At 43.5% G+C, this 26608-nt stretch overlaps 1 protein-coding gene across 1 annotated transcript in view; it reads left to right on the top strand.

Moving 5' to 3' along the window:
- Positions 1 to 24396: 24396 nt before the first annotated feature.
- Positions 24397 to 26608, top strand: part of LGR5 (leucine rich repeat containing G protein-coupled receptor 5) — a 126979-nt gene continuing 124767 nt past the window's right edge. Inside the window, exon 1 of the mRNA XM_041756320.1 lies at positions 24397 to 24769. Coding sequence (XP_041612254.1) covers positions 24558 to 24769 — 212 coding nt within the window. The 5' untranslated portion in view covers positions 24397 to 24557. The remainder of the gene's footprint in view (positions 24770 to 26608) is intronic.

Here is a 26608-nt window from a genome sequence, read left to right as displayed (position 1 = left end):
CTCATAACACAAACTGTGATTCCCCACCATACTTAAAATAGAAGCCACGTTATTTCATCCCGTACACAAAACCCTGGATTATCTGCCAAGAACTCTAACTTCAAGCCTTTTCTTCCCTCTCTCCAGCCATCAGGACCCGTTTCCTGGAACACTGTGAGCTTGCTCCTAATCTAGGGCTCTTGCTCTCCAACTATCTTCACACAGCTCTTCACTTGAAAAATTCATTGTCATCGATATAGCAGCTGGAATATCCCCTCTTCAGGTGAGTCTTTTCTCATGACAACCTGAAGTAGCCCGTTCCCATCGTCTTATCACACTACCCAGTTTTATTTTATTGCAATAAAATTAGTATAGTATAATAATTAGTACTGCAGTACTAATTACTCCTTGCTGTTTCCTTTTTTTTATTATTTTGTACTTCTTTCTTCCTGTATCCTCCCACTAAAATGCATGCTATTAGTGCCCTGCCTGTCACATTTAGCATTGTAACTCCAGCACCTAAAACGCTGTCCAAGATATTATAAGGATTCAATAAATGTGAGTTGAGCAGTGCTTAAGCTGACACTGCTAGTTCCAGAGCAAGGATTAAAATTTAGGTGTCCATCGACATATTCCTCTTACTACATTCTGACTCTTACATCAGTTTTTCTTGGAATATAATACATTTTGAATTTTACTACTTATTTTACATATATGACCTTTCTCACCTCCTTAAAATTAAAATTATGCTTATCCTTCAAGGCCTGTTTTATTTTCACCATGGTGCTTTTTTTTCATCCCCCAATCAAGTTTCATATTTCCTTCTCAGTATCAGTGAGATACTTATATTCCATTTTTGAAACAGCTTGCCTTGATTTTTATCTGTCCCTCACCTAAACTATAAGTTGTTTGAGACTAGGAATCATGTCTGATTGTTTTTCATTTCTCCCAATGCCTATAAGACTGTCTCGAACATAGGAGTGATTCAATAAATTCTTGCTGAATTATTTTCTCTCCATGTAAAGATCCTGTCGATTTCCAGAAATACAGGGTGATCATAATACAATAAAAATCACTCAAGGAGGCAGAATAACCTGTTTATTGACAATAATGATACTTCCAGGGAATATGTTGGAATGACTAAGGTTCAAGGCAATATTCCACACATTCTCGAATGAATTCCATGGAGGAATAAATTGCATCTCACTGACTCAGAACCTATAAATATATTTCAAGTAATATCTACACAGAATGTTGAATTCCAAACAACTTTTGAAAACCACTAATCATTTACATTCTTCCCCAAATGTCACACAGTATAAAACTGATGAATCTTTTGTGACCTGATGACATTTGTCTCCATTCCTAAAGGCATCATAATGGAAATGTGGTCTTCTATCATCCTGCTACAGTTGGTAAAAATCCACTAGATACTTTTTAAAAATATTTTGGGAACACGCAGTCATGCAAACCAATGTCTGCCTGTCCCAGCAGGGGGATAGTAAAAGACTTTACAAACACCAGATGGGATTTAACAACGTTAGTAAAACATGAAATGCTCCAAGAGTGCTAAGTCACTTCATGAACAACTCAAAGCAAATATAGTTGATTTCCATTATACACATTTTTCTTGTTTAAGGAATTCTAAAATTTTCCAATAAAAGTTGTAGCGTAGTCCTCTAACATTTTAATTTCTCTTGAAATTAAATTATAATTATTTACCCTTTGGGTATTATGTATAGGTTACTATTTGTGGGTATATTAAAAACTTTCTAATTTCATCACAAGTCTAGAACATATGGAGTTCTAAATAAGCATTTACTTGATTTTAACATGTTAAATGTTTGCTTCCCCAGAAATTCAAACAATCCAGTGTGACTTTTTATTTTTGTCCTACCTAACTTTAAACTTATTACTATGCATTTATTGATATTTTAATAAATATTTTATAAAATAGTAATTGCTAACCATTTAATAAAATGTGCCCTAGAAAGCTATTGTTATCTAATTTTGTTTTAAAGGTGATTTTAAAACAAATCAAATTTAGACTTTTCAAGGAATGTAAGATTGTGATCATAAAATAGAATCAATTTTCGGGGATCCCTGGGTGGCTCAGCAGTTTAGCACCTGCCTTTGGCCCAGGGTGCCATCCTGGAGACCCGGGATTGAATCCCACGTCGGGCTCCCGGTGCATGGAGCCTGCTTCTCCCTCCTCCTGTGTCTCTGCCTCTCTCTCTCTCTCCCTCTCTCTCTCTCTCTCTGTCTATCGTAGATAAATACATAAATCTTTAAAAAAATAAAATGTTTAAAATAGAATCAATTTTCTAATTTATTCATGAGAGACACCGAGAGAGGCAGAGACACAGGCAGAGGGAGAAGCAGACCCCCTATGGGGAGCCCGATGGGGGACTCAATCCCAGGACCCTGGGATCATGACTTTGGCCAAAGCCAGATGCTCAACCACTGAGCCACCCAGGCGTCCCAGAATCAATTTTCTATTCAGAGTGAGCAGCACAGATAACCTTCCCATGCCCTCTCCCCACTCCACACCCCCCTCCCAAATCATGTATGCAATTAGATTTCATTGTGTGTTTCATTCAAATAACAAGCAGCAGGTTGAGAGTAAGAAGAGATGAAGTGTCTACAAATGTTCTTTCCCATTGTTTTACTTAGATTAACCATGAGAAAATGGTTTGCTTTGCCTAACCAACTCTCAGTAAATGGTTGCAATCGAGAAGAAAGCCCTTGAAACTCAACCTGAAGACTAAATTTTAGTTATATTTAATACATTAAGTATAGGCAATAAGGCAACTTTAGAAAAAAATGTATTTGTGTGGCCCACATCAAGAGCCCCAGCCTTATGTGCAAGCAGAAATGCTCCTTTCTCATCCTAGGAACCACCCCACTTTGAGAAGGAAATAATTCAGAGCCATAGGGTTATAACAGAAATCAGAGCAGCAGAAGTCAAATACCTGCTGGATGATACTGTGGTCACTTGATGACAATCCTAAAACCAAAGAGGTCAAAGTCATAGATTCGCTCTACTGGGCGGTCAAGAAAGGGTCTCTGTTCACACTATATCTTTAATCTCAAAGAGAGTGAACATCACTGCGAGCAAATCTAATTATGTCATTCTCCCACTTAAAACTCTTCAGTGGCTCCCCTCTGACCTCAGGAGAAAGTTCAAACTCCCTGGAACACCTTCCCAACTCCTTCAGGAAACAAGCTTGCTTACTTTTTCTGGTTTCCCAACCTGCCCACTCCTGATCTTGCCACTGTGCATCCACAGACCACTCCCCAAGAACCCGCTAACCCTTCAACCTAGCACATCCCTCTCTTATTTTCTTCTGACTTATTCCCATTCATAACCCAAGTGTCCACGTAGAGGCAGCTCTTTGAGGAAGTTCTGCATACCCAAAGACCTGGAACAGCAGAAAATCCTCCTGCAAGCTGTTCCCAGGGCTCTACACCTACATCCCATGGATATCACTGTATTCGAACTGCAGGGTTGTTTCTCTATCTCCTCTACTGGCCTGTATTATTTAATTTCACGAAACCCAATGAGGTAAGCCGTACTGAGCTATTTTACAGATTAAGAGATGAAGACTCAGAGAGTAACTTACTTAAGGTCACTAAATTAGTAATAGAGGAACAACAAAAACCCTATACCTTCCCTTAACCATCATACTATGCAGCCATCCAGGATGGAGGTGTTAATCCAAACACTACGAACTGATATTATAGTAAATAAGATCATATATGTATGTATGTTTGTATACATATATACTGCTCAGCATAGGGCTTGTGACATACGCTATGTGCTCAATAATATTAGCCATCATCATCATCATCATCATCACTAGCATTAGTGTTGCTGCTGTTTATGCAGAGCTCACCTCCATGGGGGCAAAATTCCAGGAATCCTGACAAACCCAGGATCTTTCCAAACAGTGGGAATAACCACTATTTCCCCTCCTTTCTCGCCTCAGATATCTTTAAGACCAACCTGTCTTGTGCTTCTCAAGCAGACAAAACCTATTATTCTCAGTTGAAAATCCTTTTCACTTCCGTCCACCAGCAATCACTCCTTGGTTACGGAGGGCTACATTAAAAAGTCTAAAAAAAGTATGTGTTTCACATCTTTGGTGTTGTTATTCTATCACTGTTTTAGCGTGATATCCATCTTGATCCTTCTGGCTTGACTTAGGCTCATTATATGTGAGGCCAAGGTAGAGTGGATTTTTACAAAACTCTTTATTTCTTTAGGGATGTGAAACTGAACCTTGTCCCAATGGCAGCAGCATCTATTTAAAGACAATCTGATTTTGTAGGAACTTAGATGGAAAACAATGAAAACAGGAACTGTCTGCTATTAAATATGTTTCCTGTAACCCAAGCTCAGTAAATTGAGTCTCTTGGTTTTGCTCTTGTTCCACCTCTGGGAGTCTTGTTTAAATCAACAGGGTTTTGTGAGTACAGATCAATGGCAGGATTTTTGGTTTCACAGAGAAACAAAGCTTTCCAGGGGAAAGAATCAGCCAGTGTATAGCAAGCACAGGGTCTTAATTGCAAGTACACCTTAGAGCTCTGAAAAATTTTGTTAATTCATTGAATCTGGAATTTGTCCCTCCACGTTACAAACTAAGTACGCAATTTAACATACTTGGCATTTTCTTTTTAAGGACAATCCAAAATTTGAAATGCCTTTTGCATTACAGGTCCAAAAAGCTCTCATGAAAAAAAAATACAACAAAATCTTTGATTAGCGTCTTATTCACAGTAGCAGATTGGAGTTGCAGTTTATAACTTTCAAGTTCCTTAAGAGTAAAGTTAACATATCTAGCCATAAAAATAGTCCAATTTATAAATGCCCATGCACTTTTTCCAATCAGAGATTCAGCTTCTTGATTTAGAATTCATTTTAAAGGGGATCCCTGAGTGGTGCAGCGGTTTGGCGCCTGCCTTTGGCCCAGGGCGCGATCCTGGAGATCCGGGATCGAATCCCACATCAGGCTCCCGGTGCATGGATCCTGCTTCTCCCTCTGCCTGTGTCTCTGCTCCTCTCTCTCTCTCTCTGTGACTATCATAAATAAATAAAAATTTTTAAAAAAAGAATTCATTTTAAATTTCTGGGTAAGAGTGAAGAGCTAAAATTTGACCTCATCTCTGTAGTACGACACTAGATGATGAATTCAACTAAGCCTGTAGGTGTAGGAAGAGTATATCTCACATGATACACACGCGCTGGGTATTTGAGAAGGTGGGAAGAAAGCAGAGGAGTTGCTCGGGTAAGAGAACGAAGCCAAAGAAGAGGGCAGAACAGAGGGGAAATCTTCAGGCATCATCCTCGATTATGAGCATCTACGTAAAGTGCCCTCATTTCACACCTGAGCCCAACTCGATATTGCAAGTTCTAGAGATCAAGGGGGAACTCCTCAGCCAGTAGGGAATGAACCTCAAAGCACGAGCCACTTTCCAACTCTTTTGTCTTCATAGTCTTGGAGAAGTGGACAGAGCTCCAAGGTCTAGGAGAAGCTTTTGGACTATTCGCAGAACTCAAGGCTCCTGGAAACATCAGAAGGAACCACAGTCCTCCCTAGGTGCTGCCTCCCCCGTCCATCCCAGCATGGAGAAAGGCCATCACATTCTCCATTCTGCTCTCCTGTGTTTGTGTACAAAACGTTCAAGGCTTTCATAAACACAGACCTGGTCTCATCACAGTGAAGCTCAAGAATCTTACATACTTGGGAGCCCTGACATTGTTCTCTGAGTATTTTTTTTTTGTCTCTGTTGGACCAAGAGCTTAAGCTCAAACTATCTCCCTAAAATCTACGAGTATAATCTTCTTTTAAAACTATAGGGTAAAGGGATGCCTGGGTGGCTCAGCAGTTGAGCATCTGCCTTCGGCTCAGGGCATGATCCCGGGGTCCTGGGATCGAGTACCACATCGGGTTCCCTGCCTGGAGCCTGCTTCTCCCTCTGCCTGTGTCTCTGCCTCTCTCTCTCTCTCTCTCTCTCTCTCTCTCTCTGGGTCTCTCATGAATAAATAAATAAAATCTGGAAAAAAAAAAACCATGTAGGGTAAAAATAAATTGAACATTTTAAGGGTTCAAGCACAACAATTTTACATGCATTTTCCAAGTTTTCCTGAGGAAAATGAAAATAGAATTTTTAAGGTAAAAATAAGGAATTTCATAATGCCGAAGGGAGCTACATAATCTTTCATGCTCAATGCACTTATTAGCATGGACTTCCATGGTCTTTAGGGCCTCAGTGTATGTACCCTGAAAGTTTATGCAAATTTTGGGTATATACATGCGTGAGTATTTTTTGTAGACAGGGTTTATTGCTTTTATAAGATTTTAAATAGGATAAATGGGCTCAAAAAATTTTAGAGGAGCTAAATTAATAAGAAGTTCGAAATCCCTATCTCATCCTATTTTTCAGCCCTTTAATGCCACAAAATTTTTGCCAAGGCTGAGCATTTTGCTTTTGAAGATACAGGTATAGACTGAAGATTCCACATACGGGCATGTTCATACAACAGCAATCATCCTAATTGTTTACTCTTTTCCTCCTCCTGTTTTCTAAAGGAGCCATTATTTAATGAAGTACCCATTCTTCTCCAGGAGCAATCTCTACATCTACCGACCTATTCATAGTTCCACCTCCAGGTCCAAAGAGCTCAGAGGGAAAAGGTAGACTAATAATAATAGCCAGTATTTACTGAGAGCTCCCTGCATGTGAACCTGGCCCTATGCAAAGCACGTTGTCCCATTTAATCTCCATAACAATCCCATTAGATTACCACTAGCATTATTTTCATTTTATACACAAGACTTAGAAAATTAAATCTTTGCCCAATGAGAAAGTGGTGGACCAAGGATCTAAACTCAGATAGCCTGACTCAAGAGTCAACACTTGAAGCCACTTCTCCAGAAGGAATTTTACGGCAATGTCATTGAGGAAGCTAATGATCAAGACAATATTTGTGTTTTTTTTATTCTCACCTAATAGTTTTTAGCTGAATGGAAGCTTAGATATTATTTCATCACCCATCCCTACAGGAGAGAAAACTAAAGAGATTTCACAATAGTAACGGAGAAAAAGAGATAGTGAGCCACAATAAAAAGGCAAATGAAGGCAACATAAAAGTACTTAAGGAAAATGGAAGAATAATTGATATTTACTAAACTGAGGTTCTCTTTCTCTTAAGTACTAGTTTTTTAAACTATCCAAAAGAGCATGTGTGTGAGAATGTAAAACAGTGCACCCACTTTGGAAAGTAATTTGGCAGTCCTTCAACTGCTAAATACAGATATGACCCAGCAATTCTACTCTTAAGTATACACACGATAGAACTGAATACATGTGCCCACATAAAACCTACTTGTACACTCACGTTCACGGTGGCATCATTTATAATAGCAAAAAAAAAGTGGAGACAATGACCCAAGTGTCCATTGACTAGAGAAAAAATCAACGAACATGGTATATCTATAAAATGGAATACTGTTTAGCAATAAAAAGCAATGAAGTATTGATACGTGTATACCATAATGCTGAACCTCCAAAACAGCAAGCTAGGTGAAATAGGCAATAACAAAATACCACGTCATAATATGATCCCATCTATAACAAAAGGTCCAAAATAGGTAAATTTATAGAGACAGACAGTAGGTTAGTGGTTGCCAGGAGGCTAGGGGCAGGAGGAAATGGATGGAGAAATGAGGAGTGATGGATAATGGATGGAAGGTTTCTTGCGGGGGGGGTTAAAACGTTTCTAAAATCAGATTATAGAGGATGGTTGTGCAATTTTACAAATATGCTAAAAAACTACTTTAAACAGGTGAACTTTGTAACAGGTAAACTGTATCTCAACATGCCTTCTGCTAGAAGAGTCACTCACCACCAGCAGGGGGTGCTAACACAATAGCTTTACCCAGTCTCTGCTCCCAGTCCTGTTTCCTGGGAGGACAGAAAAAGAATTATGTCCAAATTCAGAAAAATAAAGGATAGGTGACTTTTTTTCATCTTTACTTATCCCATCAAAGTAATATGAGTCGATATGAATATTAGCCTCTTTAAAAGAAACCCACACCGACACACTTACATACCCCAGCTTCTCAACTGCATGGTGTTCTCTGCAACATGTCTAGATAGAACAGAACAGACCATGACGTCTGACCCAATCCTTCGGTGCCCCTTCCCTATCCCTTGCTTTTAAAGCAGTCTGTGAAATCCAGAAGAAAACTCGAGTTAGTGTAACTACCCATAAAACATCTTCACCGTTACTGACTATATACATGTACCTGCTGTCTTGGCTCGAGCTGTAATATCATTGTGGTGCTTAGGGTGTGAGTACAAAATAAATTTTACCCTTTTTGTTGTGCTCCAGGCTGAGAAGTTTGTGAACGTGCATTCATTTACTTGAGAAATTGTATTGCGTATCTACTATAAGCCAGACAGTAGTGGCGGGGGGGGGGGGGCGGGAGGCAGGTATAGAAACTGTCCTCCTGTGGCTTATGCTCATGTGAAGGAAAAGTGATATGGAGCAAACATACAAATAAAATGCAATCCTAAGTTGGTATAAGTACTTGGAAGTAAAAGCACAAGGTCATCAGAGAAATGATAACCAAGGGTCTAATCTAGATTGGGTCATCAAGGAGGACCTCTAAGGTAGTATCAGCTACCCTGACAATAAAGGAGCAAAAGTTCTAGGCAAATGAAATAGTATTATGGGAGACCTGAATTTAGAAAAACCTTGAAGGAGCTTCAAGGGGGCCTGGGGGCTGGAGCACAATGGGCTGACGGGAAAAGGTGCCAGCCTGAGGCTGGAGAGTAGGACAAGGGCCAGGTCCTATCACACCCTATAGGCTATAGACAGTGGTCTGTATTTATACTAAATACATAGTATTTATACTATATTTATATATTTATAATTTATATATTTATATATTTATACTATATATATCTATAGTATTTATACTATATTTATATTAAATATAACAGAGTCATTGAAGAACTGTAAGCACGTAAGTGGGTTATCAGAGTTGCATTTCTTTTTTTTTATGATAGTCACACAGAGAGAGAGAGAGAGAGAGGCAGAGACATAGGCAAAGGGAGAAGCAGGCTCCATGCACCGGGAGCCCGACGTGGGATTCGATTGCGGGTCTCCAGGATCGCGCCCTGGGCCAAAGGCAGGCACTAAACCGCTGCGCCACCCAGGGATCCCCCAGAGTTGCATTTTTAATAGACCATTCTGGCCATAAAGTGGCAGCTTGACTAAAGAGGCTCAAAGGTAGACACAGGGAAGAGCATGCTCATTTAAAGAAACCAATGCTTTTGTTGTGAATGCGATGTGAGTTTGGGGCGGGTTGGGGGGTGTTGGGCAATGGGAAATTGTAAGATTATTCTAGAAAAACGATACATACTCTCAGGCCCATTTCATGGCAAGCTCCAGGATCTGCGGCATAACCCTTGTTCACTGCAGTTCTCTCCCCACGCCAATCCCAGCTACATCCTCAAAAAAGATCAACAACTATGGAAAGTATAGCCAAGGAAACAGTAATACTGGTGGGGGTTTTTTCCCCCCTCTGTAGGTTTAGGTAGAACCAATCCTAATACAGGAAAAAAAAATCAACCCACTGAACATATTTCCCAGAGAAAATTTGTCTAATTAAAAAATGTATACGTGCTTCCTAAAATTTCGGCCCTGGTTGCGCCAGCTGTTAGAGTCACAATGGTGCATCAGATGAGGGTAATCAATTTTACACAGATGAGGAAAGATAATATTTCAAGCCGTTCTTTGGAATTAACTAAATTTGTATGCATGTTGTAGTGGAAAGAGCATGGAATGTAATTTCAGAGGACGTGGGGTCAGTCCCTACTCCACCACTTACCAGCTCGGTGCCTAGGCAATGTATCCGACTTCTCCAAACCTCTGGTTCCCCATCTGTAAAATGTATATGATGACAACCTCCACCTCACAGAGCGCTTGTGAACATGAAAGAGCCATGGTAAATGCTCAGTGGCTTTCCTTCCAGATCTTTATGGTAAGAATGTACCTCCAAAAATGTAATCAAGTTCCTCCAAATAAACTTCTATACAACAAACTTCTATAGAAATCATTCTAGAGAACTGCACTCTTATAACATTTTAGCATGTTTGACCATGTAAATCTAATTCAAGAAGTTGAAGCATTTGGGGTCATTTTTTTTTTTGCATTAAAAAAGGGGGAAACAACTACTAAAGCAACTGGATATAAATTTTCAATATTGTAGAAGCACTCCATAGCGCTCCATATCTGGAAAATAGAGACACTTGAAATACATGGGATGGACAAAATGAAGGAATGATACTTAGTTTCTAAAGAATGAGACCATTAAATTTCTAACAAACAAGTTATATCTTGGAAACAAATAATCACCTTAACAGAATTATGAAAGTACATTCAACATCCTAGGTCCATCAATTCACTCATTATATGACCTTAGAAAAGCCCCTTAACCTTTGCAAACTTCAATTTCCTCACATAAAATGGAGATAACTAGCATCTAACTCATAGATTTACTGTGAAGGTCAGATAAATTCAGCACTTCTGCTTGACAGTGCCGGGCTCACGTAGGTGCTAACTAAATGTCAGTTGTTTTTTGTCTCAATTCCTAAAAGTCTGCTTTTGGTCTTTCTCAGAGTATTTTTGGAGTGCGCTATTTATCTCACATTTTCAAGTGGATTAAATGACTTCTATTGTTATTTCAAAAAGCTTAAGTGAATCATTCCAAGTAGACTCTGTTCCCGTCACTCCATCAAAATTGCTCTTATGAAAATTACTAATGACCTGTGCGGTGCTGAACTCCATAGACAGTTCTCTCTCTTCTTCTTCAATCTATTAGGAGCATATTTTACCGTTAATCATGCATTCCCATCTGAAATGTTTTATTCTCTTGGCCGCCAGGACACATCTTTCTCCTGACTTTCCTCCTCCCTCACTGACCATTGGCCTTCACTGGTAATGTTTCTGTGTCCCAGTCTCTACAGTTGACCTGTTACAGGGTAGACTTCGGAGTATTTCAAGTGGGACCTTGGATCTCTTCTCTTTTCTATCTGCACTCACTCCCTTAATAATCTCAAAAAGTCTTGTAGTTTTTAATAGCTCCTATCTTCTGACTACTATCAGTTTTAAGTTTCCAGCCTAGAGTCTCTGGATGCCAGACATATATATACAACTACACATTCAGTACTTCCATCTAGACATATACTATCCTCTCAAAGTTAACATGTTCAATTTTAACCTCCTCCGTCCCCCAAACCTTTTCTTCCCACAGCCTCTCCATCTCAATCAATGGCAACTTCAATCCGTCCAGTTGCTCAGGTCAAAACCCTAAATTCTTCCCTGATTCCTCCCTCCTTCTCACAAAGCCCACATCCAATCCATCAATAAGTTCAGTCAGCTGTACTCTCAACATATCCAGGAGGCAACCCCTAATCCTGTCCCTTGTCATCACCTCCCTGCTACCACTCTGGCCCAAGCCATCACTTGGGCTACAACAGCCTTGCCTTTTCATTTAGCTCTCTTCATAAATCATCTTTTCCCCACCTAGCAGACAAAATCATTCTTTTTTTTTTTTTATGGTGAAAAAAATTATAGTTAGATTTATAGCCGGCTGGACTCAGTTTAGATGATCCCAATTTTGTTGGCAACATCCAAAGCATCACAGTCAGGAGCCAGTCGAACATATGCTTTCTTCTCTCCAACAAGCCTGATCAAGGTGTTGACCTTGGCCACATCAATGTCATAGAGCTTCACAGCTTGTTTGATCTGGTGCTTATTGGCCTTGACAAACATTCTTTTAAATGTAAATGACACCAAGTGGCTCCTCCGCTCAAACCCTCCAGTGGCTCTCACCTCACTCGGAGTAAAAGCCAGAGTCCTTGCAATGACCCTTCCCTCTTCAGTGTCCTCTGGCTGCCCTGGCCTCCCTCCTGCACTCAAACATGGCAGGCCTGCTCCTGCCCATTCATGGCCCTTTGCCTTTGTTATCTTTTCTGCCTGGAAAGGTCCTCCACGCAGATGTCTGCAAGTCCCAGTTCCCACTTCCTTCAGGTCTTTGCTTCCACGTCCCCTCTCTGTGAGCCCTGCCCTGGCCCCTCTACCTTCAAACTGCATCCACCCTCCTTGCTCACACACCTCCTAGCTCCCCATCCCTGCTTTATTTTAGCTAATTACCTCCTGCTTCCCTATATATTTCAGTGATCTATTTGTTAATTGTCTCTCTAGAATGTAAACTCTCTGGAATGTAAAAGGGCAAGAATTTTGGTCTGTTTTGTTTGTTTGCTGTGTCTCCAAAACCAAGAGCAACATCGTGCCTTAGCAGGCACTCAGCAACTATTGGTTGAATAAGTGAACATGATGAAGGGGTAGGTTTCCTAGGCCAAGAAAAGATGTTAATTAACCTCCTAAATATAATTAAAGCCTTAAGGCTTTTGGCACTTGTGTAGATCAGTTTTAAATTTTAAAAACTTGCTTATGAAACAAAATCTAGTGTAGGTGTAGCACACATAACAGTTGGTCCCTTCGCATCCAGTAGTCTGTGTGTGGGGTGTGTGTAGGGTGTGTGTCTGCGTCTGTATTTGTGTCTGTGTATACATATACGTACGTAAATATATATCACCCACTAGGCATACACATTCCTTTTACAGTACCTCACTAAGTGTAGTGTATACATCAAACTAGAATTTAAGCCTTAGCAATCCGCTGCTGCTCTTTTTCTTCCACCAATCTTGCTTCTCTTTGGGGGTCACAGTGATTACTCACAAAGCAGCCCCTTTTTGGAAGGATAGTTAATGTATAAGAATCTAAATTAGAAGTCAGGGAGCAGCTTCCCCTCCTTCAGGAGAGTCCTCAATAGAGTGAAAATAATCTACTACTTCTTTCTAGAACCCAAGCGAAATAGCCAAGAGGGAAGGAAGTCACAGGGCAGGCAAAATTCCCTCACAAGCTCTTTATTAATCACATTTTTTTTTTATTTTCAGGTTTGCTTTTTGTTTTTACTACCGTCTAGTACTTCAAAAAATTCTGATCTTAAAAAAAAAATTCTGATCTTCATAAGAAGCTATCCTGGAGCTCTGGCCCATAAACCGGCATAAGATCCTATGTTCTACTAGTATCAGTGAAATATTATTATTAGAATAAAGGTTTTCTTTCACTCTTCTAACTCTACCAGTTAAAGAAGTGCTCCTTTTAATACTCTTCCATCATACACTTTTTAAATTATTTCTGTCGTCTTATCCATATTACATAAAATAAAGATTGTACATTTTAAATGACTTTTAGTGAAAAAACTTTACGTATTTCAACAGTTTCCAAGGAAAGACTAATTTTTTTAAGTGTATATATTTTCCATTTGCTCTGCATAACAAGCTAAGTTGTTATTTATTTATTTTCTTCTCAAAGTAGTCTCTTCTTTGGGATTTCTCTCCATTTCCAAGGTCTGTAATATTCTTTTTTTTTTTCTTTGTAACTAATACACCTATTCCTCGGAAAGAAGAAGACTTGCCAGATTTTTGCCACATGTTCTGTTTGGGACGATGAGCACAGGCTCTCAGTATGAACGTTGAAAAGCATTTGGAAATGGAAGAAAAGCATGTTGTCCAGTGTTTTGAATTTCATGGAAAAATACGACCTGTTCCAACATTTTATATATAGACAAATCCACAGCACAAAACAACGTTAGAAGTCAACATTTGTGTCAATTAACAATTGACTGTCCGTGGTGACTGGGCACTAGAGTGGTCACTGTAGATTTTTTTTTAACACTCTGTAGAAAACATCAGTCTTGTTCTTGAAAGATTTCAATTTAATAAGTATCTAAGGAAGTTCAGCGATGTAACAGAGTTACCCATCTTCATGCTGAAGACAACACACACACCTCTTACAACCCTCAAAGCAGCCAGAAAAGTAAGGTGTAAAAACCCCATTTATCAATAGGATTCCTTGCTCCATTTTCAACGTCCCCTCGCCGCTAGGAAGAACTTGCAACTAACAGGCCATCACCGCAATGATATGGCTTCATAAGCCATGGAAAAATAAAAAGAGAGAGGGGAAAAAATTGCCTAAATTAAAAAAGTCAGATGAAAAGTAAAACTGTACCCCCACTAACTGAGAAGGAGAATCATTGAATTAATATTCAGTGTCTGCTTCATCTTCCATGAGAAGGAGGACGGCTCAACAAGTTAATGATATAAAAACCATTCTAAGGAATGGAGCTTGTTTTTGCCTGTGATTTTATTTTATTCTTTCATTGGTAAATCTTGCTTCCCGAAAAGATCATTCATGGCACTCAGGTCAGTTTGTAAACAAATGTTTGTGTGTGTCTGATTTTAATCACCGTCTGTGACTCCCACTAGGCCACTAGCTTCAGGAGGCCAAATTTCTGTTCTACTCTCCCTGTATCGCCAGTGCCAAACACAGTGCCAAGCCCAGAGTACGTTCTCAATAAATATTTATTCAACAAATAAATAATTGTGCCTTTTATGGCCCTCCATGCCCGGCATACTTGAATCGGTAATAGCGGTTAATAAATTCTTACTGAATTGCATTAAGAGAATAGTCTTGAGGGAGGTGGTTCTGGAATTACAAATTGATTCATTAAAACACTGAAATAATAATTGGAAGTCATTTGTAACTTCCCTTCAGGCGTGTGCTTAATTTGACATAATTTGGTTAAACCCAATTCCGGTTATAGTTTTCTTTTCTGTTCATGCCCTAAATTATTAAATGCATTTCTTTTCAGCAAAACACACGAGTCAGACTCTCCTCTCCCTTGGATAAATTATTCCTCCAGGTATTCAAAATTATTAGAGGGTGTGCTTACATCAAATCTCCAGCGATTAGTAATTAGTCGTGGTGTTGAAAAACTAGGAGTATTTAAATGTAGATACAGAGTATTCTCAACCAACCAGGTACTAGTTACCTCATTGCCATATTTCTTCTGGATATCCCTCCTGGATAAGTAAGTGAAGAAAACCTTGTTTCCAACCATGTAGATGAAGCCTTGGTATCCCACAGACACCTGCTTTGTGACAACTATGACGAACCCGTCCACGGACACAGAATGCCCACAGTATCTGACACTGTGCCTCCCCACCATCCTGGCAGCAGCCTCTCTTGGCTTCTTTCCCGTGCTTTCTTTTAACTGCTCCTTTTTGATTTCTGCTCCCTCCTCTTCCTGACTTCTCCTCTACGGGTGGATGGTCCCCAGATTTGTTTCCTCTCTCCCTTCAGTCTGGGAAGCAGCATAAAGTCGGGCCTGGCGACATAGGCTTAGAGTCAGCCTGCTTGAGGCAAAATCCCAGATCTAACACTTTCTAGCTGGGTGACCTTGGGCCTCAGTTTCCTCATCTACCCAGCGGAAGTTTCTATAAAGTGAGGATGTTAACAGTACCTCTCTCATTGGATTGATGTGAAGATTCAATGAGACACTAGCTATAAAATGCTCAGAAGAGTTCCCAACGAGTAGTTAGTGCTCAACAAATGTTAGCTATTTATCTACCATCTCTCCTCCTTAATTTCATCAGTCCCCACACTTAGATCCATCATCTTTCAATATCAGTATCAACCAGGACCACCTCATGAACCAAATTCTTAGACGTAAGACATCTACCCCTGCCCTCTCTCTGAGGCACCACCAGCCTGAATACCCAACTGAGTCTTGAGTCGCTCAAACTCAACACAACCAGATGTGGACTCTTCTTCCCCAGGTCTGCTCGTTTTTAAATAGCATGACCCTTCTCCCAAACAACCAACTTGGAAACTTCTCTGTGGTTGCATTCTAGTCAGCATGCTGGCACATAACGGTGCTCAGCGAGTACACACCGAGTCAATGGTCTTTCGGCCACCTTCTCCCTTCAGTGCGCCGCCCGCTCTGCTGCCCTAGTAAGCCTCCTAAGAAATAGTCCTTCACCTCACATCTTGTATTCGTCTTGTAACTGACTCATCAAACAAGCATTTATAGAAACTATGTTATGGCCCAATAATATAAAAAGGATTAAGAAGAAAGACATTTTATAAGAATAAATATTAAAACAGGTTACTAGGGTAATAGATGAAGCTTAGTACCATCCAAAAAAAATCAAGGGAAGGGGGATATTTATACCTTCAAAATGCATCAAACTTCAGTCACACTGTGACTTGGAAAAGCTCAAGTACCATAAAGAACTTCAGAAAAAAAATGTACCAAAAATATTTGCCCCCATAATTGGTCAGGACACCAAGGCAGCTCCTGAGTTTTTGGTTTTTAGAGCCCTGCATCCATCCAGTCTACCATTGGGAGAACGCACTACAGAGAGGCCATTGTGTCAAGCCTGTGATCAAGAATCTATGTCTGGCTGAAATCATAGAGTCCACATCAAGAAAGATTTGAAGCTGCAAAGGTCCACGTTAAGAGTCAGCACCTTTCATGATTTTGGAAACTTTTCTCAACTGCAAACTCAACATATCCAAAGTTAAATTTACAACCTTCTTTTCAAAGCCTGCTCCCTTTCCAGGGTTTAAAAGCATGGCGTTAGAGTCCAGGAGACCACAGATTCAACGTCAACTCTGCCACTTATTGGCAGAGTGACTTTGGAAAGTTACTTAGTTTCTCTGAGCCCCATTTTCCTTATTTGTTTAAGAGGGTAACTATATTTACCTCCAGGTTGAGAGGAATGAATGAGTAAAAGAATGCGCTTAAGTCACCCAGCATAGCACCTGGCACAAATAAGGACTCAAGAATGGTAACAATATTTTGCAGTCAATAATCAGCATCTATCCAGCCTCCCAGGCCAGAGACACCAGAGGTGTTACTGCTGTGCTGTTCCCTGGAGTCACCCAATCACCAAGTTCTGCCAATTGTGCCCAGAAGATTCCAGAAATCTAAGACGCGCCTCCTCCCCACGCCCACCTCTAATACGCTGACTGCTGCCTCCTGCTCAGCTCTGCAGACGCCAATCATCACCAACTCCTGACTCTTGCTCCTACCTCTCCTCTCTGACTTCTCCAACAGGGCCCTGTAGAGACACCACTGTTCTCTTTTCCCAGAGATGAAATAGGACGATGTCATTCCCCTGCAGTAAGGGGCCTGGGCCCCTAGTTGCAAAGATCAAGCCTGAGCTTAGGAAGATGGCATTTAGTACCCATTCTCACAATCCCCCTGCCTCGGTGCGTCTCTCCAGCTTTACCTTCTGCTGGTCTCCCAAGCTTCACGTGTGTTCACCCTAAGCTGGAGCCACCCTAATCATCACCTACAGACTACATTTGGTCCCCATCCGGCTCCCAAGGATATCCTTCTACTCCTCTTCACTTCACAAATTCCTGGTGCCCTTGTCTAGGAAGGCTTTCTCACTTAGTTGGCCCTCCTTTTTCACCCTAACTGCATTTTTCTCATCTCTGGATTTTACATACTGTATTTTAATGATCTGTTCTCCGTGTTTGTCTTCTCAACTTACTAGTAAATCACTTGAAAGCAGGCGCCATATGTATTTATCCCCCATTCCCAGATCTAGGCATCTCTCCATATGCAAGAGTTGCTTTTGATTAAATACATTCTAATTAAAACTGGGAACTGAGGCTTTACTACAACTGAAAACCGAGGTATGCTGAATGAAACCCAGGCTGCTTCACTAGCAAATATTCCCAATCAAGGTGAACTCAAAATTTCATGATATATTTCTACTCTCATGTGAAACCACAGTAAACGTTCAAAGTACTCAAGTCATTAGCAAAAGAAAAAAAAAGTGAAAGACCCATTTGCTACTTCCTATCCTACGGTCTCTATAGAGTCGAACAGACATTGTTAAGGGGACAACTCCACAACTCTTGAAGAGTTCAGTGATTCTTACCTTCTAATCATGGAAAGTCCCCTATCGTTGCCATATATTAAGTGCTTATTGCATGTCAAGCCCTGTAATGCATTAGCCCTCGTTCTGCTAAGGGGTCTACTATTTATTTGTCCTCACCTTGCAGATGAGAAACTGGGCCTTGGGGATGAAGCTGCTCCAAGCCCTACAGGTGGTAAATGACCGAGCAGAGACTTGAAGCCTAGTCTGTGAGAACCCCAAACCCAGACTGGGCTGCTGTGCCACGCTGCCCTTCCCCTGTGACCCAACCAATGGCCCTCATGCTATTCACCCTCTCCCAGCAATCTTGACGGGAAGTTAGGAAGAAAATGGGAGTGGGAAAAACAGAGAGACCGTAAACAAAGGAGAGTGAAGGTTAATAAGGAAATGAAAGGGATCAACTCTTAGAAAATAGCTGTTTCTTGAAACTGCAAAGAGAGTTCTTTCTGCCAAGTACTGATCTAACAATCTAGGCAAAAGAAGAAAAATCTATGAAACTTAAAATTAAAATGTTAGCCCTAGTTAAAGAAAAATTAAAACAAACAGGCTAATTTTATTAATCCACAAACCTAACAACACTCAACAAAAGGTTTCTGTAAATTTTAATTGCAGCAATCTGGACAATGTTTTATTATGACTCATTTACTTGAACCACAATGTTTGTGCAATATATTTTGCCCCGCTTTATGGGATTGTAATTGCAGTGAAATGCTACTATGCATACTCAATTAAAATACACCAGACTTATCAAAATAAAGCATTTTGGGAAACAGCATGCTCTGTATTCGTTTATTTTGCTTTACAAATCCTGCAAATCCATAAATTTGTTCTTCTAGGTAAGCTCCACATTTTCTTCTCCTTTTACTATTTCTGCCTAACGTCTCTGGTTTTTCTTGTCTGAAATATGCTTACCATTTGTTATTTATTCTTCAGTGCTTGAGAGAACTAACTTCTAATATATAGGATGTTTTCTACTAGCCGTTTCCCAAACGTATGCCCAGAACAAGAGACAGGAAGTTACGTCTCTGCAAAGGACAACATGTTCAGGGATGGCCACTCACTCACCTGAGCTACTCCCTTTCTCTTCTGAGTCTTGCTCTTGATGATATGTTTTTTTTTTTTTAAGATTTTATTTATTTATGCATGAGAGACAGAGAGAGAGGGGCAGAGACACAGGGAGAGGGAGAAGCAGGCTCCATGCAGGGAGCCCGATGCGGGACTCAATCCCTGGACCTCAGAATCATGCCCTGAGCTGAAGACAGACGCTCAACCCCCTAGCCACCCAGATGTCCCACTGATATGGGTTCTAATATTCCTTTTTTGTCTTTCTTTTTCCCCTGAAAATTGTTTATGAAATAAATATTCCAAATATAAGTATAGGTCCACAATCCCCTTGCCAAAAATGCCAGGGTCCCAGATCTTGCCAAATGCAGAATTTTGAAAGATTTAAAAACTTAACTACTTTGAGAAGGAGACCCCATATATTACATGAAACTCCCAAGAGAACCCGGGATAGCATGCTGCAATCGAGGACATCAATATTTCTACAGCAAACTGAGTGAATGTTAACAGGAAATGCAAGAAAGACTCACATCCACTCAGTTCAGATTGTGCCACCAAATTTGTTTCAGAAAACCTTTCTGTTTACAGAGCTCTTAGGATTTCGGAATTGCGGATGAGGGGTTGTAGATTTCTATATACTCTAGCAACATGCCTTGGGGGAAGCAGTTCTGGGAATAGGAACCTATTAGCACCTCATCATCGTTTTGGAATAAGGTCTACGCTCTATCTGAGCCCTCCCGGGTAAATAAGAGCATGTGTACATGGTAGACGGTTAGAAATCTGAAAAGTCTACTTCTAAAAAGACCAGGAAAAGATCCATCATTTTGGGCATATGGAAGGCTTTGTCTGGATACTCAGGTAGTCCTTAGCAGAATCAAATAAAGCGTGTGAATAAGCAGTAAGTTCATTTAATTTGAAGCATTTTATTATATTTTTTCTCACTTACTTTATTCTTAGTTTGAAGAGAAAAATCTATCTCTGGTTTACATGTGAGTTTGATTAGACATTCGTTCTCAGGAAGCAGGCCTCATACCAGTAGAACCATGTTCATTATCATACATGAAATAAGACAAGAGGATCAAATGAGCTAACGAATTGATAATATCATACACCACTGTCTTTTCTTTTAGCCTGCTGTGAGCATGTGGATATATTTAAAGGTTTCCTTTTTGTTGGATAATATCAAAGACAGATCCAATTGATTTTATACAACAGGCTATTTCAAAGTAATGAACTAGCCGAACTAATGCTTTCTTGCAAAATAAATAATTCTGGAAGAAAAATAGATCTCTATTCTTAAATCCTCCTCCCTTCCCAATTAATTAGATTTTGTTGGTGAAAGGAAGTTAAGAAATTCAGCATAAGCCTGATTATATCATGAATGTAAAATGAGCAGGGCAAATAATGGGCTCTATACGCTTTCAAACAAGTTAAATAAGTCCATAATAGCCCACCAGTTGTGTAAACACTATTTCACTATACTTGTAAAAGAAATATTGACTTACCTGTTAACTAAAATTATCCTGGCATGCTTCAACTAAGCTTATTAGTAATTCTTGTGGTGTACATGAATGTTTCTAGTTGTGGACTTTTATCAAAGATTAAAGAATTAGGAAATCATCCATTTAGCAAGCCCCGAAAGTAGACACGTACCAGATTGCGCTTTACCAGAATCGATTTTAGGAACTTGCAATCAAAGAGTCTGAGAAGCAATAAGCGATTTAAATTCTGGCATGAGATCTTCCATTACATACCAGCTCATTAACACTGAGATACCTTCCAAAATCATCAATAAGAACATTTCACCCAGACAAAATACTAAACAAATCTGCTTTAGCCTATAGCCTTGCTATCACAGGTAAAGGTACTGTTGTTTTGCTCTGACATCTCACCTTTATGTATTCCTGTGAGTTATCAAAAGAGAACAGAAATGCATATGTTTAAGACGAAGAAGTTTGAATGTATACTTGCCTCTACTCTGCACATAAAGAGCCACCATTCTCAGCTCCAGTAGGGTCCACTGCAGCCCAAAAGACTATACTTTTCTTTTATAAAAAAAAAAAAAAAAAATGTAATGGTGTCCCTGGCTGCCTCACTCAGTAGAGCATGCAACTCTTGATCTCGGGGTTGTAAGTTCAAGCCCCACACTGAGTGTAGAGATTGCTTGAAAAATTAAATCTTTAAGAAGTTGTTTTAAATGTGAATTTCTTTCTTAAAGAAATGACAGTAAACCCAAGATCTTATCCAGTTTAAGTCTATACATACATACATGTTCGGGGTGGGGTGGCGGTGGTGGTGGTGGTGGTGCTCAGAATTCTCAAGGGATTTGGAAAAGAACATAAAGTCATAAGTCTCAGAATGTTAGTTCTATCACTGACTTACTGGTCTCCATTAGGAAAACAACTTGCATTTCTTATCCTTAAAATTGGGGTAAGAATACCATCATCTCATAAGGTTCCAGGGAGGATATGAATGTATAAAGGGCTGAGTCAATGTTGATGATCATTATGATGCAATTTGAGAGCCTGATCTTATAAATTAAATGGCATTTGCCACAAAATAGACAAAGTATTCTCACTAGAACTGTTGTTTTGTTTTGTCTTTGATGTGCAAGGAATCTGATTTGCAATGTTTTCATCTTTATTAGTTCAGACAAAGTGACTAACGACTAACCTACATGCATTCAATCAATAAAATTACCATTAGCCAAATCATTCTTATTTGCAACCCGTGAGATTTTCTTTTAAAATCTACAAGACCTTGGGGGTTTATCAAGTCACTTTTAAATGTTCATACTTCCTGTGCTTTCAGGTTTTTACTGAGCATTTTTGCTTGTAAGTGATCACAACTAAATCCTCACTCACTACCTCAAACAAAACAAAACAAAATTGATTGATTCGCCAACCTAGAGGTGATGGGTAGAAACAGCCTTAGATCCAGGTGTTTAAAAGATGACCCAAGAATTTTGTTTCTCACTTGGCTAGTGCTAATCATGTCCAGTGAGTTTTCTCTACAGCAGAATGACACCCACCCACCACCCACCCCCCGACTCTAAATCTCCGTGTCCTTACAACTCAAGAAACCAGGGATCTTGTCCACCCTGGGGTCTATAAAACCCCCCTAAACAGATTCGGGTTGCTCTGCTTGGGTCGTAAACCTGCCCAGGGCAGGGAGGCAGAGCTACACAATAGACAGCGTCACCAGACCCACTTAAAGTTTCCCAAGGAGAAGCGTGGAGTGTTCCTACCTACGGGAAAGGGGAGAAATGTTGGCATGAAGACAGACAGACAGATCTATGACAGATGCTCATTACACCTGGCTTCATTCAGCACAGCTGCCTACCCCTTTAATTGAGTCAGAAATAGCCTCTGCTCTACATGAATTCATCGAGAAATTTCAATTCCTGGAAAAGAAGAGGAAAGGTGCAAACGGGGGTTGAAAATCTACTTTGCTCTAGGCCAAGTCCCAGACATTTTCACATTGAGAACGACGCAGGCAAATAATTATCCCCCTTTTACAGAGAAGGCACCTGAGACAGGTGGGCTCATTCCATGCCTCTGATCAAATAGCCTGAAACTTGCAGAGCCTACATTTAAATTTGGTTCTGCCCGTTCACTCAAAACTGAAGTGTTATGCTCTCTTCAGCAACGCCGAAGTCAAGAAAGTATTGCCAAAAGTTTTCAGGCAGACGGTGGACACAACCGTATTTGGATGCCCATCTTGATAAATCAATCAGTCAGTAAATATTTGTTAGGTTTGGGGTCACGACCATGAGCTCCAGTCCTACAGGTAAAGATAAGACAAATGGCCTGGTCACTGCCTCCAAAGTTATCACAATAAAGTTGGCCAAATGAAACAAATATGCTTTCAAGAAAGCTGCAGAACTACATTTTGTGCTATTTACAACATACTGTTCAGTGAGACTCATCTTCTGTGGGATTCCTGTCGGGAGCCTAAGGTCCCCTGTAGACTGCAAGCCCCTTGCGGAGAGCTAACTTGTCCCTCTGGTCGCTGCCGCATCATGATCCTGGCTGTTCTACAAATACTGCTTGCTTGATGATTAATGCAGACTGTGGGCATGGGAGGTTTCACAGAAAAAAAGTAAATCTTGAGTTGCACTGACAGCCTAAGTAATCTGGGGAAAGAAAAAAAAGCGGGGAGGAAAATTAGCAATTAGAAGTCATTCTCTACCTGTGGAAGGGATGGCTGGGAGGAACAGGAATGAAGTGAGAGCAAGCAAAGTGATGGTAGGAGATGTGGTGTGCACCAAACACAGTCCAGAGCTGGGCACCGCACTGACGGCCAGAGACCAGGCTTAACTCACAGTTTGCAGCAGCCGCTGTCAAATTTTCCAAAATCTCTGGACCACAGTTCCTTTATTTGCAAAATGAGGAGGATGGAGTTTATAATTCCTAGGCACTCTGCTTCCCACCCACCCCCCAGCCCCCACCTAACCCAGACACTCGCAAACTTGCCAATAAAGGGATTCACTCCAGAAAAGGACACATCTGTAATACTGATTCCAGTCCGGGTACCCGTTTAATCGGAAAAGCTGCACAGGTGATTGATGAGGCAGGTGTGGGGATCACTCCTTCAGCGAAGGAGGGTAAACATGCCTAACCAAACAGGAAGAGCACTTCCCAGCTGTAAAATTCAGAAGTTTATGTGGGAAATTCGGTGGGAAAGGCTAAGTGGGAGAAGATTAAGAGAGGCCTTGAGACCCAAAAGGGTTCTCCACCTTCCTGAAACAAGGAGGCATTGTGCCCTAGAGAGCAAATCGTGCGTGTCTGTGGGTTGATGTGACAGGCCTGGGCACTGACTTGTCCCCACGGAGGCCTTCTCTGCAAGAAAGCCCTAAGTCCCTTTCCTCCTTTCTCCCATCCGCTCACTTGTCTCACTTGTCTCACTGCAGGAGACGCACGTCCTGCTCTCGTCCCCCCCCCCCCCGGGTTGGGGTGGAGGTGGAGGGGTGCTGCATTCGGAGGACCCCGGAGCACCTGGCAGGTTAAGGCCCCTCGCTGGACGAAAGCAAACAGCTCCCTGTGCACCTAAAGGTGCCTTCCCAGGGATCGTGAAGCACCTGGGAAAAGGAGCCCCCTGGCCCTCCGGCCCCGGGTTCAGCCAGTGCCCCCGCCCCTGGGGGTCAGGGCCCCGGGGGGCAAGACTGTGCTGCGGGCGCGGCTCCGAGGGGCCCCGCCGCCGCCAGGGATGCCTGCCTCCTTACCCTGGTGACCGGGACTGTGTTTCTGGATTGAATTTTAGTCCTTTTTTTTTTTATTTTTTAAATCACTCCGTGTATCCCATCCCTTATTTGACGTGGCCCTTCGCCCGGGGGTGGGGTCCCCGCGCCCCGGCCCCGAGGAGGGAGGGGGCCCGGGAGGGAAAGTGCGGCCGCGGAGGGGGGAGGGGGGAGCCGGGCCGCGCTGACGTCACCGCGCGCGCGATTCGGGCCGGAGCGCTTTAAAACTGCGGCGTGCGAGCGGAGATGCTGCTCCTCGCCGAGCGGGCGGCCCGCCGCAGCAGCGCCCTCGGCCCCCGCGGCGGCGGCAGCGCGCACGGCGGGACCCGCAGCCCCGGCCCCGGCCCCGGCCCCGGCCCAGCCCCAGCCCGCGCTGAGCGCCCGCGGCCCCGCACCCACGATGCCCGCCGCCCCCGCCGGTGCCCTCCTGGCGCTGCCCGCGCTGCTGCAGCTGGCGGCCGTGGGCGGCTCGCCCGGGCCCCGCGCGCTCCTGCGGGGCTGCCCCGCGCGCTGTCAGTGCGAGCCCGACGGCAGGACGCTGCTCCGGGCCGACTGCTCCGACCGGGGGCTCTCGGAGCTGCCCTCCAACCTCAGCGTCTTCACCTCCTACCTGTGAGTGCGCACATCGGGGAGCAGAGCGCAGACGCTCACCTGGGGGTCCGGGGGGCACATCGGGGAGGGAGGGCAGCCGCGCACCGAGGGGGGGCAGTTCGGAGATGAGCGGCCAGACGCACACCTGGGGGGTCCGGGGGGGCGGACATCGGGGAGGAGAGATGAGCCGCTCAGCGGGGGGGGGGCACGTGGGGAGGAGAGGGCAGCCGCTCACCTGGGGGGCCCGGGAGGGCACATCGGGGAGGCAAGGTCAGCCGCGCACCGAGGGGGGTCGGGGGGGCACATTGAGGATGAGCGGCCAGACGCACACCTGGGGGAGGACCTGGGGGGGTCGGGGGGTGCAGATCGGGGATGAGAGGCCAGACGCACACCTGGGGGGCCCAGGGAGGGGCACATCGGGGAGGAGCTGCCAGCCGCACACCTGGGGGGGGCCCAGGGAGGGGCACATCGGGGAGGAGCTGCCAGCCGCACACCTGGGGGGGCCCAGGGAGGTGCACATCGCGGAGGAGCTGCCAGCCGCACACCTGGGGGGGGCCCAGGGAGGTGCACATCGGGGAGGAGCTGCCAGCCGCACACCTGGGGGGGGCCCAGGGAGGTGCACATCGGGGAGGAGCTGCCAGCCGCACACCTGGGGGGGGCCCAGGGAGGTGCACATCGCGGAGGAGCTGCCAGCCGCACACCTGGGGGGGCCCAGGGAGGTGCACATCGCGGAGGAGCTGCCAGCCGCACACCGGGGGGCTCCGGGGGGTCGCCGGGCGAGTCCGCAGGGGGCGTCTCGGGCACACGCGCGGGGCCGCGGGGCCAGGCTGGCGGGGTCGGGGCGGGGGGGGGCAGCCCGAGCGCAGGTTTAGGGCCGCGGAGGCCCCGCTGCAAGTGCAAGCCCGGGAAGCGCCGGGACGTCGGCGCCGCGATGCGGCTGCAGGCAGGTCGCCGGCCGGTTCGCCTGGAACCCAGCGGGCGGGCGCCCGACGACCCCTGCCTCGACCTCCCCTCCGCGGCCTCCCGCCCCCGCGGGCAGCCGAAGGCGACTGTCCCCGAAGGGGAGCCCCGACTTGCCCAGCCCGGGAGGGACTCACTGTGCATCCCCTGCGCCAGCGCGGGATGGGATCTTTTTTTTTTCCTCTTCTCTTCTCTTTTCTTCCTTTCTTTCCTTTCTTTTTCTTTTCTTTCTTTCTTTCTTTTTTTTTTTTTTTTTAATGAAGTGATTAGAGTGTGGCAACCACAGGAGTGTTATCTCCACCTTTGGCTGCCCGCGCCGCCCTTTGAAGTGGCCGCGGCCCGGCCCGTGTAATCTTTAACCGTCTCCCCCTCCCGGGGAGGAAGGGGCAAGTGGGGCGGGGGAGGGGGGGCGACGCCCTCGGGATGAGCCCCAACCCCAACCCGGGCCGGAGGTAACAGGTGTCTGTGCAGCTGCGGGGACCCACACACTGCTCGCCCCCAGCCCCGTGCAGTATCTCCAGGCACCGAGACCAGGGGCAGCGGGTCACGGGGGGTCACGGGGTGGTCACAGGTGGTACGTTCAGGGCCTAATGGGAGCCACCGCCCCGAGCCCCCCCCCCAAGCCCACGCAATCCCCATCGCGGCTTCTCTGATGTCCCTTGGCAGGAGCCAGTCGGGATGTTTGTGTGAACTCGTTCCTTCCTCTGTTCCGTTGTTTTCTGGAGAAAAGAAACATGAAGAGGCTTGCACAACGCCTTCCACTACCTAGCCATTCTCTTTCTACAGAGACAGAATAGGACAGAAAAGAAAATTTCTGGTGTTTTTTTTAAATTGGCTCTACTACTGCTTTGAAAAGAGGGGACCCTCCTGCGGGTCAGCAGAGGGCAGTCCCCTTGTCAT

This window comes from Vulpes lagopus, chromosome 5 (genome assembly GCF_018345385.1).
Source record: "Vulpes lagopus strain Blue_001 chromosome 5, ASM1834538v1, whole genome shotgun sequence".
NCBI classification, from domain to species: Eukaryota; Metazoa; Chordata; class Mammalia; order Carnivora; family Canidae; genus Vulpes; species Vulpes lagopus.
Note: the sequence above shows the minus strand (reverse complement) of the source record. Positions and strands in the feature narration are given on the sequence as shown.